The sequence below is a fragment of the Trichechus manatus genome, unplaced genomic scaffold (assembly GCF_000243295.1).
Source record: "Trichechus manatus latirostris isolate Lorelei unplaced genomic scaffold, TriManLat1.0 scaffold00010, whole genome shotgun sequence".
Lineage (NCBI taxonomy): Eukaryota > Metazoa > Chordata > Mammalia > Sirenia > Trichechidae > Trichechus > Trichechus manatus.
In genome coordinates, this window is record NW_004443946.1 from 4,512,146 (window position 1) to 4,525,379 (window position 13,234).

The window sequence follows — 13,234 nt, forward strand, 5'->3', positions numbered from 1 at the left end:
AATCTAAGCTTCAGTCATATCTCCCTTGGACTATTCCAAAAATAGCCTACTTAGTGATCTCATTTATTCTTTCCCTCTTCAGTGTATTTTGTTCTCCACACTACAGTTGAAGTGATCTTTTCAAAAATTAAATCTAATCATACAATCACCTTACCCCCAAAACCTCTCCAAGGTTTTTGATCCTTAATAATTTTTTACATGGCCAGTTAAACTTTGTGTTACATCAGCCTCTTAGTCCTTATACCATCTCCTCCATCACTATGTTCAGCGTTGTATCCACATGCCTAACACATAGTAGACATTTATATGCTTGTTTACATTGTTCAGTACGCTTTATGTTTATAATGGAAAAGTGTGCTTAAAAATAGCAGTTCTTAAAGGAACATTATTTGAAATCAAATGCCTTGTTTAGGTAATTGAAAAAGATTTAACATACATTGGTGGACTTCACCTTTTATGTATTCTCATTATTTGTTATTTTGTCTGTAATATATTAATATAGTAAGTCCCCAGGTAACATACCTCTGACTTACAGACAGCTCATACTTGCCCTTTAATGTTAGGTAAATTTGCCCTCACTTTGAAAAGATTCAATCAACCCATACTCGAAACATATTCTTCATCATAGTCACCGTCACTTGCTGCACATGCAGCTTTTAAATCATTGAAAAGGCTTTGAGCATTTCTTGCACTAAAGGAAGGGTAAGTAAGAACTGTATGCACCTGTTCTGATTTACCTACGAATTCGACTTAAAGACACACTCAACAGTGGATCTTGTTTGTAACCCAGAGACTGCCTGTAGTGAAAATAACTTCCAGGTATTGTGCCAGATACAATTATAGGTACTTTTATCTCATTTAAGCCTCATAGCAACAAAAAGTAGGTATCATTCTCCTGGTAAGGAGAAGACCTGTGATACATAGTCTGACCATGCTGTTGATTTTTTTCACTAAAGCTCAGTACCCCTTTGTAGTACAAGTTGTGTGAGTATGATTTCACATTCTAGATAAATTTTTAAGTAAGTTCCTATTTTAGGTAAATTCTTGAAAATTGAAATTAATTCATGAAAACTTAATGCCATCTCATTAGATTTATTTTGTTTTTTTCAGAGATGCATTTGCTTATGTTCAAGAAAGAAGATTTTGTATTAATCCTAATGCTGGATTTGTCCATCAACTTCAGGTAACTTCTTTCTGTTGCTCATTAAGCAGTCAGAAAGTGGGATAGTTAAAATCAAATTTACATGTAACTTAAGTATAGAATTTACTTTGCAACTACTTAAAAATTGCCATAATCTGACTGTTTTTTAAGTTCAGTCTATTTTAGAATTTTTTTTTTAAAAGCTACCATTACCAAGGAAAAGGGGTTAAAGGCACTTTGTTAAAACTAAGGTAAAATAATTGATAGACATTTCTTCAATTCTTTTTCTCTATTTTGATCACCTAATAGAGCATTTAGAGAGATTTGATACTAAGTATACTACATACGGCAAGTTTTTTTCTATTTTATGTATTTTATCTTTTCCATGTTGTTTCAAATTTTATTCATTCTGGACAAATGCACTAAAAAATATATATATATAAACCTGTGAATTATCTGATTAGAGTTTATTCAGTTTTTTTTCAAGAGGGAAAAATAATAGGTTGAAGAATGTACTCTGGCTAATTCCATTTAGTTATACAAGAATGAATCTTACGTTAAAACATCAAGAATATTAACAAAATGTGTTTCAGTTATCAAACTTTGTAATAGAGGACAGTTTTACTTCATGCATTCAAAAGACAGTGGCACCCTATCTTCAGCCTGTTTATGTAAAATGTTTCTTTTATTCCTTCTTTATATTGTAGAATATACACCAACTAACTTTAATTTGTAGATTTCTTTGCCTTTTGTCATGTTGTGTAAAAACTTTTTTAAACTAATTTTTGTATTTGAAAGTGATACATACACATGGTTAGAAAAAGTTAAAATTCAACAATGCCTAAGAGAAGACAAATGAAAAGTAAGTCTCCTTAATAGTATATCTTGAAGATTGTTATATAACAGCAAATATCACTCTACTTGCGTAATATTTTAAAGTATATGTGAATCACAATTTTATATGACCGGTTTCTTGTTAATGGACATTTAGATTATTTCTAGCCTTTCATGATTATAAACAATACGTCAAATAATGTCCAGGTAAGGACATCTTTGTGTACGTCTGTGAATAGACCTGTAAAATAATTCATCGAAGTGAAATTGCTGGATTAGAGGGCATTTGAAATCTAATAGATGTTACCAAATTGTCTGTAAAAGGTTAAAATGATGTAAACTTCCACGACCATGAAACAAGGAGTACCTTTTCCCCTATACCCTAGCCAACAACAATAGCCGAAAGTGTTTTATCTTACTTTTTGATCATTGTCATCATTGTGGTAAAAGTAACAACTTTTTCCTTCGCTCAGTTTCCGTCTCTTTAATTGAGTGAGGCTAAAACTATTTTTTCCTTGTCTGAGTCATTTATATTTTTCTGTAAACTAATTGTTCTTTGCTCATTTTTCTATCAGGTTGTTAGTCTTTTTCTCACTGGTTTCTAAGGGCTGTTTTTGTATTAAGGAAATTTGTCTTTGCCCTCCTGATTTGAAATGCCATTTTTATTACGTGCAACATTTTGATCTGTACTTGGGCCTGTTTTTGGACTTTGTTTCTTGTTTTATTCATCTGTTTCTATACCTGTATCAAAGAGTTTTAAATACTGTAATTTTATACAAATAATTTGTGGTATGACTCAAGATCCCCTTATTAATGTTCTTTTCTAGAATTTTCCAGACAAGTACTTACATCTATTGTTTTGGTGTGAACTTTACTGAAAGAAGTATTGTAGGCATTTTTTAATATATCTTTACCTTCACAGTCCAGAAAGAATTGACACCTTTAAATCTTGAGAGTCTTCTTCTCTAAGAATGTGTTCCATTTATTCAAGTCAGCTTTAGAGTTCTAAAGTTTTCTTTGTATAGAACCTGTGCATTTCTTACTAAATTTATTGCTAGGTATTTCATTTCTTTTGTTTCTGTTATAAATGAGAGTTTTTTCCTCGCAGTATGTTTTCTAATTTGTATTAGAAATTTGTATTTGTATATAAGAAAGCTATGGATTTTTGTTGATTAATTTTACAGTTGGCAAGCTTCCTAAACACTTACTGATTCTAAAAATTTTTTTAGTTGAGTCTCTTAGCTTTTCATCTCATCTTCAAATCATAATTTTACCATCTTTCTAATTTTTTTTTTTCCTCATTGAGTGTTCATTGTATCAGAACAATAGGTACTAGGTGATGGTGGTCATACTTACCTTATTTTTTATTTTAACGTTAATGCTTCTAGTATTACACCATGCACGTGTGTGTGTGTGTGTGTGTGTGTGTGTGTGTGTGTGTGTGTGAGTACTAATGACACCAACTTCCTAGAATTAAGCCAACTTTCACAAGTTAAGAGTTAAGGGCACAATTCTCAGGACACCTTGTCTGCCCGAGATTTCAGACAGCAACCACAAGCTCAGGGGTCTCCAAGCCACCCTCACTTTTGACCAGCTGGCTACGAATTTAGGGGAGCCCTGGTGGCGGAGTGCTTAGGACTTGGCTGCTAACCAAAAGATCAGCGGTTCGAATCCACTAGCCACCTCTTGGAAACCCTATGGGGCAGTTCAACTCTGTGTTACAGCATTGCTATGAGTTGGAATTGACTCGAGCACGACGGTTTTTTGTTTTTTTTTTTAAACTACCCTCTCAGATTCGATAATTTGCCAGAATGACTCACAAAACTCACTGAAAGCACTATAGTTATGATTAGAATTTTATTATAGCAAAAAGATGTGAATTAGAGTCAGCCAAAGGGAGAGATGAATAAGGCAAGATCTAGGAGAGTCCCAGGCATGAAGCTTTCATTATCCTCTCCTCATGGAGTCAGAACTTGTCACATCTTTGCAACACATCGACATGTGATAATACAGAATATTGTCAGTCGGTAAAGCTCACCTAAGTCTCAGTGTCCAGAGTTTTTATTGAAGCTTCATTGAGTAAGCATGATTGACTGACTCCGTGGCCACATGATTGAACCTGATCTCCAGCCCCTTGTCCTTGCTCAGAGGTTGGGGTGATATCACTGGCTCCAAGCTCCAACCTTCTAATCACATGGTTAGTCTTTCTGGTGGCCAGATCCCATTCTTAGTCATATCATAGCATAAAATATCCAGGAGCCCACCATGAATAGCATGCACACTCCAATCACTTGGGAAATCCCAAGAGGTTAGAGTTTACCCTCCCAGGAACCAGAGATAAAGGCCTCACCTCTCTCTGGGTAAAGTTAATTCTTTACTGCACAGTATCCAACTATTCCTATGTTAAGAATGATTATCAGGAATATTTTTTTTTAAGCTTTTATTTATTTTAAGTGTTTATAGGGATGACTATGCAGTTCTTAACCACTGCACCACCAGGGCTCCTTTTGAAGTGCTCAGTTGCTGGCCTAAAGATTGGCGGTTTGAACCCACCAGCTGCTCCATGGGAGAAAGACGTGGCAGTCAGCTTCTGAAAAGATTTACAGCCTTGGAAACCCTATGGGGGCAGTTCTACTCTGTCCTTGTCCTATAGGGTTGCTAGGAGTCAGAATTCCATGCGACGGCAATCATTTGTTTTGTTTTGAGCCATTAATATGGTGAATTGAAGTACTGGGTCATATTGTATTAAATTTCCTAATATGCAGTCATCCTTTTGGTTCAGGAATAGATCTCATTTGGTTATGATATACTGTTCTTTTAATGTGTTGCTGGATTATATTTGCTATTATTTTTTTCAGAATTTTGAATTAGCGGAATAAGTGATACTTATAATTTTTTTTTTTCTGTACTACCTTTTTCTGGTTTTGGTGTCTCTATGTTCTGGAACAATTTCATTTGGTAGTTTGATCTAATTTTCTGACGCTCGTGGGGTCATTTTGGATGGTTTTGTAATCTCCTATGTAATAATTTATTTCATAGAATTTTGCATACAATTGAAGAAAATAATGTATCTTACATTCTTTTTAATATTTCGGATTCTGTGGCTAGTTTTCATTCTCATTCTTGTTTCTGGTTTTGTGTGTCTTCTTTTTTTTTTTTCTTGATCTAATTAGTTTATATGCTTTGTAATTCTAATTTCTTGGGTTTTGTTATTGTTGCTTTTTTTTGGTATATTTATGTGAAAGTTTCTTTTCATTCTTTCAAGAATTCAAGACTATGAGTTACACTCTTAGCATTGCTTTAACCTATCCTACAGGTTCTGATGATTTTTTTTTATTGTTATAGCTTGATATTCTGTGATTTTAGATTTTATTTTTTATCCAAAATGTGTTTGTTTTTTTAATGTATAAAGAGACTTTTTATTTTCTATTTTTGTTTATACTTAGTTTTATTGCATTTCATCAGAGGATAGTTTATAATACTTTTTACTTCTTAATTTTTTTTATGTTTGCTTTGTTGCCTGATAGGCAGTTGGTTTTATCAGTAGTTCATGGGCACTTGAAAAGAAGATGTATTCTCTGTTTTCAGGGGATAGAGTTCAATGTATTTGTCCACTTGATCTGTCTTGGGCTGAGAGAGGTGAATTGAAATCTTCTATTACTATATTGTTTTTATTTATTTTTTTCTTTATTTTCTGTTATTTATTTTCAATTTTTGTGCTGTATTGTATGGTACATAAAATTTCAAGTTAAGTGATTGTACCTTTTGTTTTTCTTTCATTTAATTATCTTACCTTGAAAGTAACCTTCTTTTATATTAATATTGTGGACTCTACTTTTTTGTTGTTTGCATTTGCCTTGTGAGTGTTATCTCTTTTCTTTCAATTTTTTAAAAATAACTTTGATTTTAGATGCATTTCCTGAATATGGCTGTAGCTGAGTGTTGCTATTTGACCCAATACCACCTCCTAATTTTGTGAAGATTATATACTTTTTCTACATTGTTACAGTTTATGTTTGTATTCTATTCTGTAACCATATTTCCTCCTTGCTCATTCTTAGTTCTGCATTTAAATAGAATTCAGCCAGTCCTGTCACCTATCATAGCTTCTTTATTCAACTCCTAGAGTTTGTCTTTAGGCATTATTTTCAAGAAGAGTTCACAGAAACTATATTCCCTAAGTCCTTGCATGTTGGAAAATATTTATCTATTGCCCTTATGTTTGAATGACAGTTGGCTGAATATAAAATTTGTATTTAATGCTTTTTCCCTTATAACTTTGTATACACATCTACATTGAATATTGCTCTGGAAAAATCTGAGGGTAGCCTAATTTTTTAAAAAATTCTCCTGTTAGATGTCTTAATTTTTTGGGGGATGGTGATCCTAGGTGTGCATAAGATCCTTTTATCAGGATATACTTGTTGATTGCTGTATATTAGTTTTTTCTGAGTCATAATGCACCCTTGCACCTTGCCTTCCCTTGTTTCAGGAAAGTTTTTTTTTTTTTAAGTACTATTTATTTTGTTTTGCTTTTGTTCTGTTTCATTTTCTAGATTTTTCCCTCTTAGGAATATATTTTATATTGGCTCCCCTTTATCTTTTGTATCTGCCATTTTCTCTGTAATTATCTGCAACTTTGTTCTTTCTTTTTGCTTGAGTTTTCTCAAGATTATCTTTCGTATCCTGTGCTGTATGGTTTCATCAAATATTTATTTGGCACTGTTCTAGGCACTGGCAATAAAGCAGAAAACAAGAAACAGAAGTCTCCGCCCTCCTGGAACTTATTTTTAGTGGGGGAATTTTCCTTTGTTTACTGGAAACAAAGGAAATATAGTAGTTCAGATGGTAATGAGTCTCTTGAGAAAAATAAGTCCCTGTAAGGACGGTAGTACAAGAATTGCATTTTTAAAAGGGTTATCAGAGAAGGCCTGAGAAAACAAAGACCTGCAATAGTTGAGAGAACAAGCTATACAGATAGTTGGGGGAAAACAAATAATAAGTGCAAAATGCCTTGAGGTGGAAGTCTATATAGTAGTTTCAAGGAATTTTGAGAAGGTCATTGTGACTGGAACAGATAAGCAAATGGGATAGTAGGGAATGAGATATGGGTCACATGTTTAGGCCCTTAAGGCCTTTGGCTTTTATTTTGAGCAGAAGAATGACTTCCTATAACAGGATCATTCTGGCTACTGTGTTGACTGTAGACTGTAGGGAGAGTGTGGGGCAAAGTCAGAAGCAAGTTAGACCAGCTAGGAGGCTATTGTAATAATCTAGTCCAGAGAGAATATTGATTTGGACTAAGTGGTAGCAGGGGGCACAATGAGAAGAAACCAGATTCTGAATTTCCTTAACAGTATAGTTAACAGATTTTGCTGATGGATTGGATATGGGTTCTGAAAGAGAGGAGATAAGGATGACTGTAAGCCTTTTAGCCTGAGGACTGGATTTGCTACTTATGGGGGAAACTGCATGAGGAGAAGGTTTGAAGTGTGTAAAATCAAGTGTTCAGTTTTGGTCATGTGAAGGTTGAAAGGGCTATTAGGCAGTTACATGTAGGAATGGAGATGAAGAAACAGAACCACGTATCTAGGGGGTTGTCAGTATATAGATACTGTTGAAAGCCTAGAGACTGGATGAGATCACTAGGGGAGTGAGTGTGGATAGAAAAGAATTTCAAAGGCTGAACCCTGATGCACCCCAACATGTAAAGAAAGGTTGGGGAGATGAGGAATAGCAGAGGAGATAGAGCAGTGGCCAATGAGGTAGGAGGAAAATGAGGATGATGAGATGTCTGGAAGTCAAATGAAGAAAGTATTTGAAAAAGAAGGAAGTGATCCACTGTATCAAAGGATGCTAATAGGTTAAATAAGTAAAGGACTGAGAATTGACATTAGATTAGGAACATGAGGTCATTGGTGTCCTTGATAAACAGTTTATGTGGAGAGTGGAGGATAATGCATACTTGCAGAGAATTCAAGGGAAAGGGGGAAGAGAGGAATTTGAACAGCAAGAGTAGATAATTGTAGAAATTTTGCTTTGAAGGGCAGAACAGAAACGAAACAGAGGTTAGAGGGGGAACCGGGGTTAGTAGAGGATTTTTGTTTGTTGTCTAAGATGGGAGAAAGTATAGCCTATTTCCGTACTGACTAGAACAGTCTAGGAGAAAGGGGGAAATTGGTATTGCCTGAGAATTGCATAGTTCAGTCTATTCTCTTTGTTGATTCTCTTATTCATCATTTCTGAAGGGTTTTTTTTCTCTTCCATTTCTTTGTTGAGTTCTGATAGTTGATATGTCATCTTCTCGTCATATTTCTTCCATGAATCCTTTTATTGCTTCTTTGAACTCATTTCAGACATGGCATATTCTCTTTGATTTCTTGGAAAATTATTTGTAATTTTCTCCTGTGTTCATGGTATAATGGTGTGTTCTTTATATGCTTTTTGGTTATAATGTTGTGTTGCTTTTTTTTTTTTTTTTCTTTTGCAGCATCTTTGCATAAGGCCTGTACTGGTTCCTTTTTTATTACTGTTCATCTTTGAATTGGAAGTATTCTTCTTAGATCAGCTATTTGCCCAGGAGTTGTGGGAAAGGGGCCAGGAGAATGGTTGTAGAAGGCAGACAGCTTGAATTTTCCCAGTTGTCTTGGAAGACTTAATATACCCTGCCTCTTCCCTCAGCCCACTCATACTCATACCACACAAGGGCTTACTGGTTTTATCCCTAGGTCTGCCACCATCTTTGGAGGACTCTGAGCTGTGTGTACCCGCTCTGTCTCATATCTGCAGAGTCAGGCATCTTCTGTGCCTACCGTAGTCTGATTCCACATATAGAAAAAATATGTAAAATGTAAATAAACATCTATGTAACCACCATGAAGGTCAGGAAATTGAATAGTTGCCAGGACCCAAAAGCCCTCTCGATGTTCCTTCCTCAAGAAGGAAGGATGCCCCAATCACAGCTGTCTTCCTCACTTCACAGAGGTCACCACTATCCTGACCTATTGATAATCACATTACTTTTCTCCTCATTCTTCTCATATTTGGGGTTATGAATATTTCCTAGCTTCATCAAATAGGGAGTTTTCTATTTCTTATTTTCAGAAGGAGAGGAGAGACAGAAATGCCCTTATTCATCTAACTGGAAGTGTACGGACTAGTTTTTAAGGAATTTTAAAAAACATATATATACTTGAATTCATTAAATATCTTAATTTGATTTTTAAAATATTTCACAACTGTATAGGTCACTATAAGTTGGAATCAACTTAATGGCAATGGGTTTTGAGTTTTTTAATGGCGTTTTATTCTTACTGAATTTTATCTCATTCTTACAACCATTTTATGAGATTGCCAGTTCAAGGTTTTTTGTTTTGTTTTGTTTTAACAGATTAAGTCAGAGATCATACAGCTAGCTCCTCAGTGGCAGAGAACACATTCTGACTGGCAATTCAGTGTGATACTGTAGTGCAAGCTATTGGCCTGATTTGATTTAGTCATCAGTCTTTGTGAAATTATATGAGATAGGACTTTTAAGCCTGCATTTCTGTTACAATATGGCAACAAATTTTTCAGTGTAAACTGAGAATACCAATACTGTCCACATTAATCACTGTTTTGAGTATCCATGAATTTAAATGTATATTCAAGTTAATTAAAATCTTTTTTAGGAATATGAAGCCATCTACTTAGCAAAATTAACAATACAGATGATGTCACCACTGCAGATAGAAAGGTCATTATCTGTTCATTCTGGTACCACAGGTAAGGATTTTTTCTTTTTAGAGAAAGTTGGGGGAGAAAGATGATGGTGTGAACAGTGGAGTGCTTCTTTTGCTCGCTACAAATTTCGCTGAACAATATAAATTAGTTGCTTAGAAAACGTTGGCTAAACTATTAAATTAAAACAAGAAAATTTCAAAAGGATTGATTTTATAATGAATGAATGTGTATTGTATTGAGCTTCTGCAGTGTATACACCACTGTGCCAAGTCAATTAGAATATGCTAGTTAGAAGACCAATTTCTACTTGGTTTAGTCTAAGTCTGTTAAGTAGCATAACTGTCTTGCAGAGATTAATAGAAGTAGTCTAGAGAAGAAGCCTTGGTACACTTAGGTGATTTTATTAAAAAATAAAGGGTGATTAATAAATGAAAGCATGCTTCAAGTTAAGTAGGCTAACTAATGTGAACTACCTCAGTTTTTCTCTTGCCATCAATATTTCAACCCTTTCTCCCTTTCATCCTATTTCAGAAGTACCCTCCCCAGTTTTTAAGTTAATCATCCATGCATGCTCTCAAAATACCTTTTAACTTTAACTTCCTTCTGCAAGACCTTGCTACCCTTGTTTATTCCCTTTTTTTAAAATTGTAGAAAGTGTATATATAATAAAACGTTTGTCATTTCAACATTTTTTACATGTACAGTTCAGTGACATTAATTACATTCATCATGTTGTGCAACCATTACTAGTATCCATTTCCAAATTTATCTCTGTTTTTACTCTACTAGAGCACTCATGGCATCTATTTATTTACAGTTTTTCTCCTGCACAATTCGAGTTTTATTTGAACCAACAGCCTTATAAAGTAGAGAGAACAGGTTATATGCCTAGTTGGTGTTAGATCTGGAAATTGAGCACAGGTGGTCTGACCCACAAGCCTAGCACTCATTCCACTATACTGCACTGCCTGTAGTGATAATGCTATACGCTCGTCCCTATGGAGCAACTTACTAATTATCACTGAATCTTTTATTTCCTTTTCCACCTCTATCTAATCAGTTTCCAAACACTGTAGAATCTGTTGGTATATTTGTTCCTTGGTATCTTTAAAATTCATTCCCTTTTTCTTATAGTATCCTTAATCTCAAATCTCATTCAAGTTCTTACTGGCCTCCTCCTCTTGTTATTTGGTCATTCTGTTCATTGTGGCCAGGCTTATTTTCATGAAAGATAGTTCTAATAATGATATTTTCTCTTTTCAAAAGCCTTAATTTTAACAGAAGAATATCTAGGGTGCCATAGGTTGTAAAGACCCTTATGATTCGTCTTTTTGAATCTCTCGTTGTTCCCCTTTAATTATGCACTCCAGAAAACTGAGCTACTGATGGCTTCCTGTGTGTGTCTTCTTTTCTCCACCTAGAGTGCATCACATTCAGTCTCATTATTAAAAACTTAGTTAAGATGTTATCTCAAGAAGGATTTATGGCTAACTTTCTGTATCCCCAACCCTTAGTCATTCAGACTCTGATAGAGCATTACCTGTGCCTCATCACTTTTTGCCTTAAAAAAAAAAAAAAAAAAAAAACCAAGCCCGTCGCCATCAAGTCAATTCCTAATCATAGTGACCCTATAGGACAGAGAATAACTGCCCCATAGAGTTTCCAAGGACGTAATCTTTATGGAAGCCAACTGCCATATCTTTCTCCTACAGAGCGGCTAGTAGGTTCAAACCGCCAACCTTTCAGGATAAGCAGCCAAGTGCTTAACCAGTTTTTGCCTTATATTAGTTATTTATATGTCTCTTACCTCCTCCCCCTTTTTTTTTCCATGACTGCTAGGAAGCTCAGCACTTCATCCGAAACTCCGTCACAGTAGCTGTATCTAGTCCTGTGTGTGGCATATGTTCTTCTACCTTATTCTGTTGTACTGATACTGTATTTTTTTCTTTATTAATCTTGAAGCCCTGGTGGCACAGTGGTTAAGAGCTCAGGCTGCTAACCAAAAAGTCAGCAGTTATTAATCTTACACTGAAACATTAACTTCATGTTTGCATCTGCCCTTTTAATTAACATTATTAACTATGATTTAGCAGAACCTTCAGGACAAAAATTTATGACCATTCCATAGTTAGGCAAGTAACAGCAAACTCTTTACCAGTTCCCTGTTTTCCTGAATTTTTCCTCCATTGAGACTCAGATTTCTTGATTAAACTATTGGGCATATAGGGATAGCTTTGATTCTGTGTGGGAAATTTCTGTACTAACAGGCTCTGATTTTAAGAGTAGATAAAAGAAAACTTCTTCCTTATCCTCTGCATGCCTTCACTTCTCCCAACCCTGAATCTTGCTGGTAATGAAACTATAGTGGAAAAATATTTTTCGCTGTTTTGATAGCAGCATCTGTGAAGGCAAAAATAATTATATCTACAAAATAAAATCATACAAATATAAAAATTAATTGCTCAAATTGTATATCCTAGGTTACATGTTCATGGGATAGTATCTTAGGTATCTAGTGCTGCTATAACAGAAATACCACAAGTGGATGTCTTTAACAAACAAATTTATTTTCTCACAGTTTAGGAGGCTAGAAGTCTGAATTCAGGGAGCCGGCTCTAGGGGAAATCTCTCTCTCTCTCTCTGTCTCTCTCTCTGTCTCTGTCTCTCTCTCTCTGTCTCTGTCTCTCTCTCTCTCTGTCTCTCTGTCTCTCTCTGTCTCTCTGTCTCTCTCTGTCTCTCTGTCTCTGCTCTGGAGGAAGGTCTTTGTCTCTAGCTTCTCCTTCCCAGTTCCTTGGAGATCTCCATGTGTCTTAGCATCTGTTTTACCCCACCTCTCCTTTGTTGGCTTGTTTAATCTCTTTCAAATCTCAAAAGAGATTGACTCGAGATACACACTCTATACTAATCCTGCCTCATTAACATAACAAAGACAACCCAATCCGAAATTGGGACTGTAGAGGTTAGGATTTACAACACATATATTTGGGGGACATAATTCATTCCATAACAGATAGAAAGCATAAAGTTGGTAACCAAACATTTATGTACTGCTATCTCTTTGAAAATTCTATTTTCAAAATTAATGTTTATCATATGCAATACTCGAGGATCCCTGGTGGCACAATGGTTAAGGGCTAAACTACTAGCTGAAAGATTGGTAGTTTGAACCCACCCAGCGGGTCCATTGGAAAAAGACCTGGCAATCTGTTCCGATAAACATTAAAACCTAGAAAGCTGTATAGGGCAGTTCTATTCTGTTATATGCAATTGCTGAGTTGCAGTCGACTAGGTGGCACCTAACAACAACATATGCAAAACTTAACTCTCAGGAAGAAAAATGAAACAAGGTTGTCATGAAGATATAAAATTATTTGGGTAATTCATCAGAAAAGAATTTATTAAAGTTTGCTAAAAATTTTCATAGTGTGTACATATTAAAACTTCATGAAAAAACAAATTTTTACTAGCTGTAACATTCTAACAGATGAATTTATTAAGTTCCCATTTTATGTTATGTTCATACAATAACTTTTTTAG

General features: G+C 35.0%; 1 protein-coding gene across 2 annotated transcripts in view; it reads left to right on the plus strand.

Moving 5' to 3' along the window:
- The window catches only part of STYX (serine/threonine/tyrosine interacting protein), a 56,510-nt gene that overhangs the window by 39,716 nt on the left and 3,560 nt on the right, over positions 1 to 13,234 (plus strand). For both annotated transcript variants that reach the window (XM_004370869.2, XM_023726192.1), the window contains 2 exons: positions 1,111 to 1,183; positions 9,646 to 9,739. In XM_004370869.2, coding sequence (XP_004370926.1) covers positions 1,111 to 1,183; positions 9,646 to 9,739 — 167 coding nt within the window. The remainder of the gene's footprint in view (positions 1 to 1,110; positions 1,184 to 9,645; positions 9,740 to 13,234) is intronic.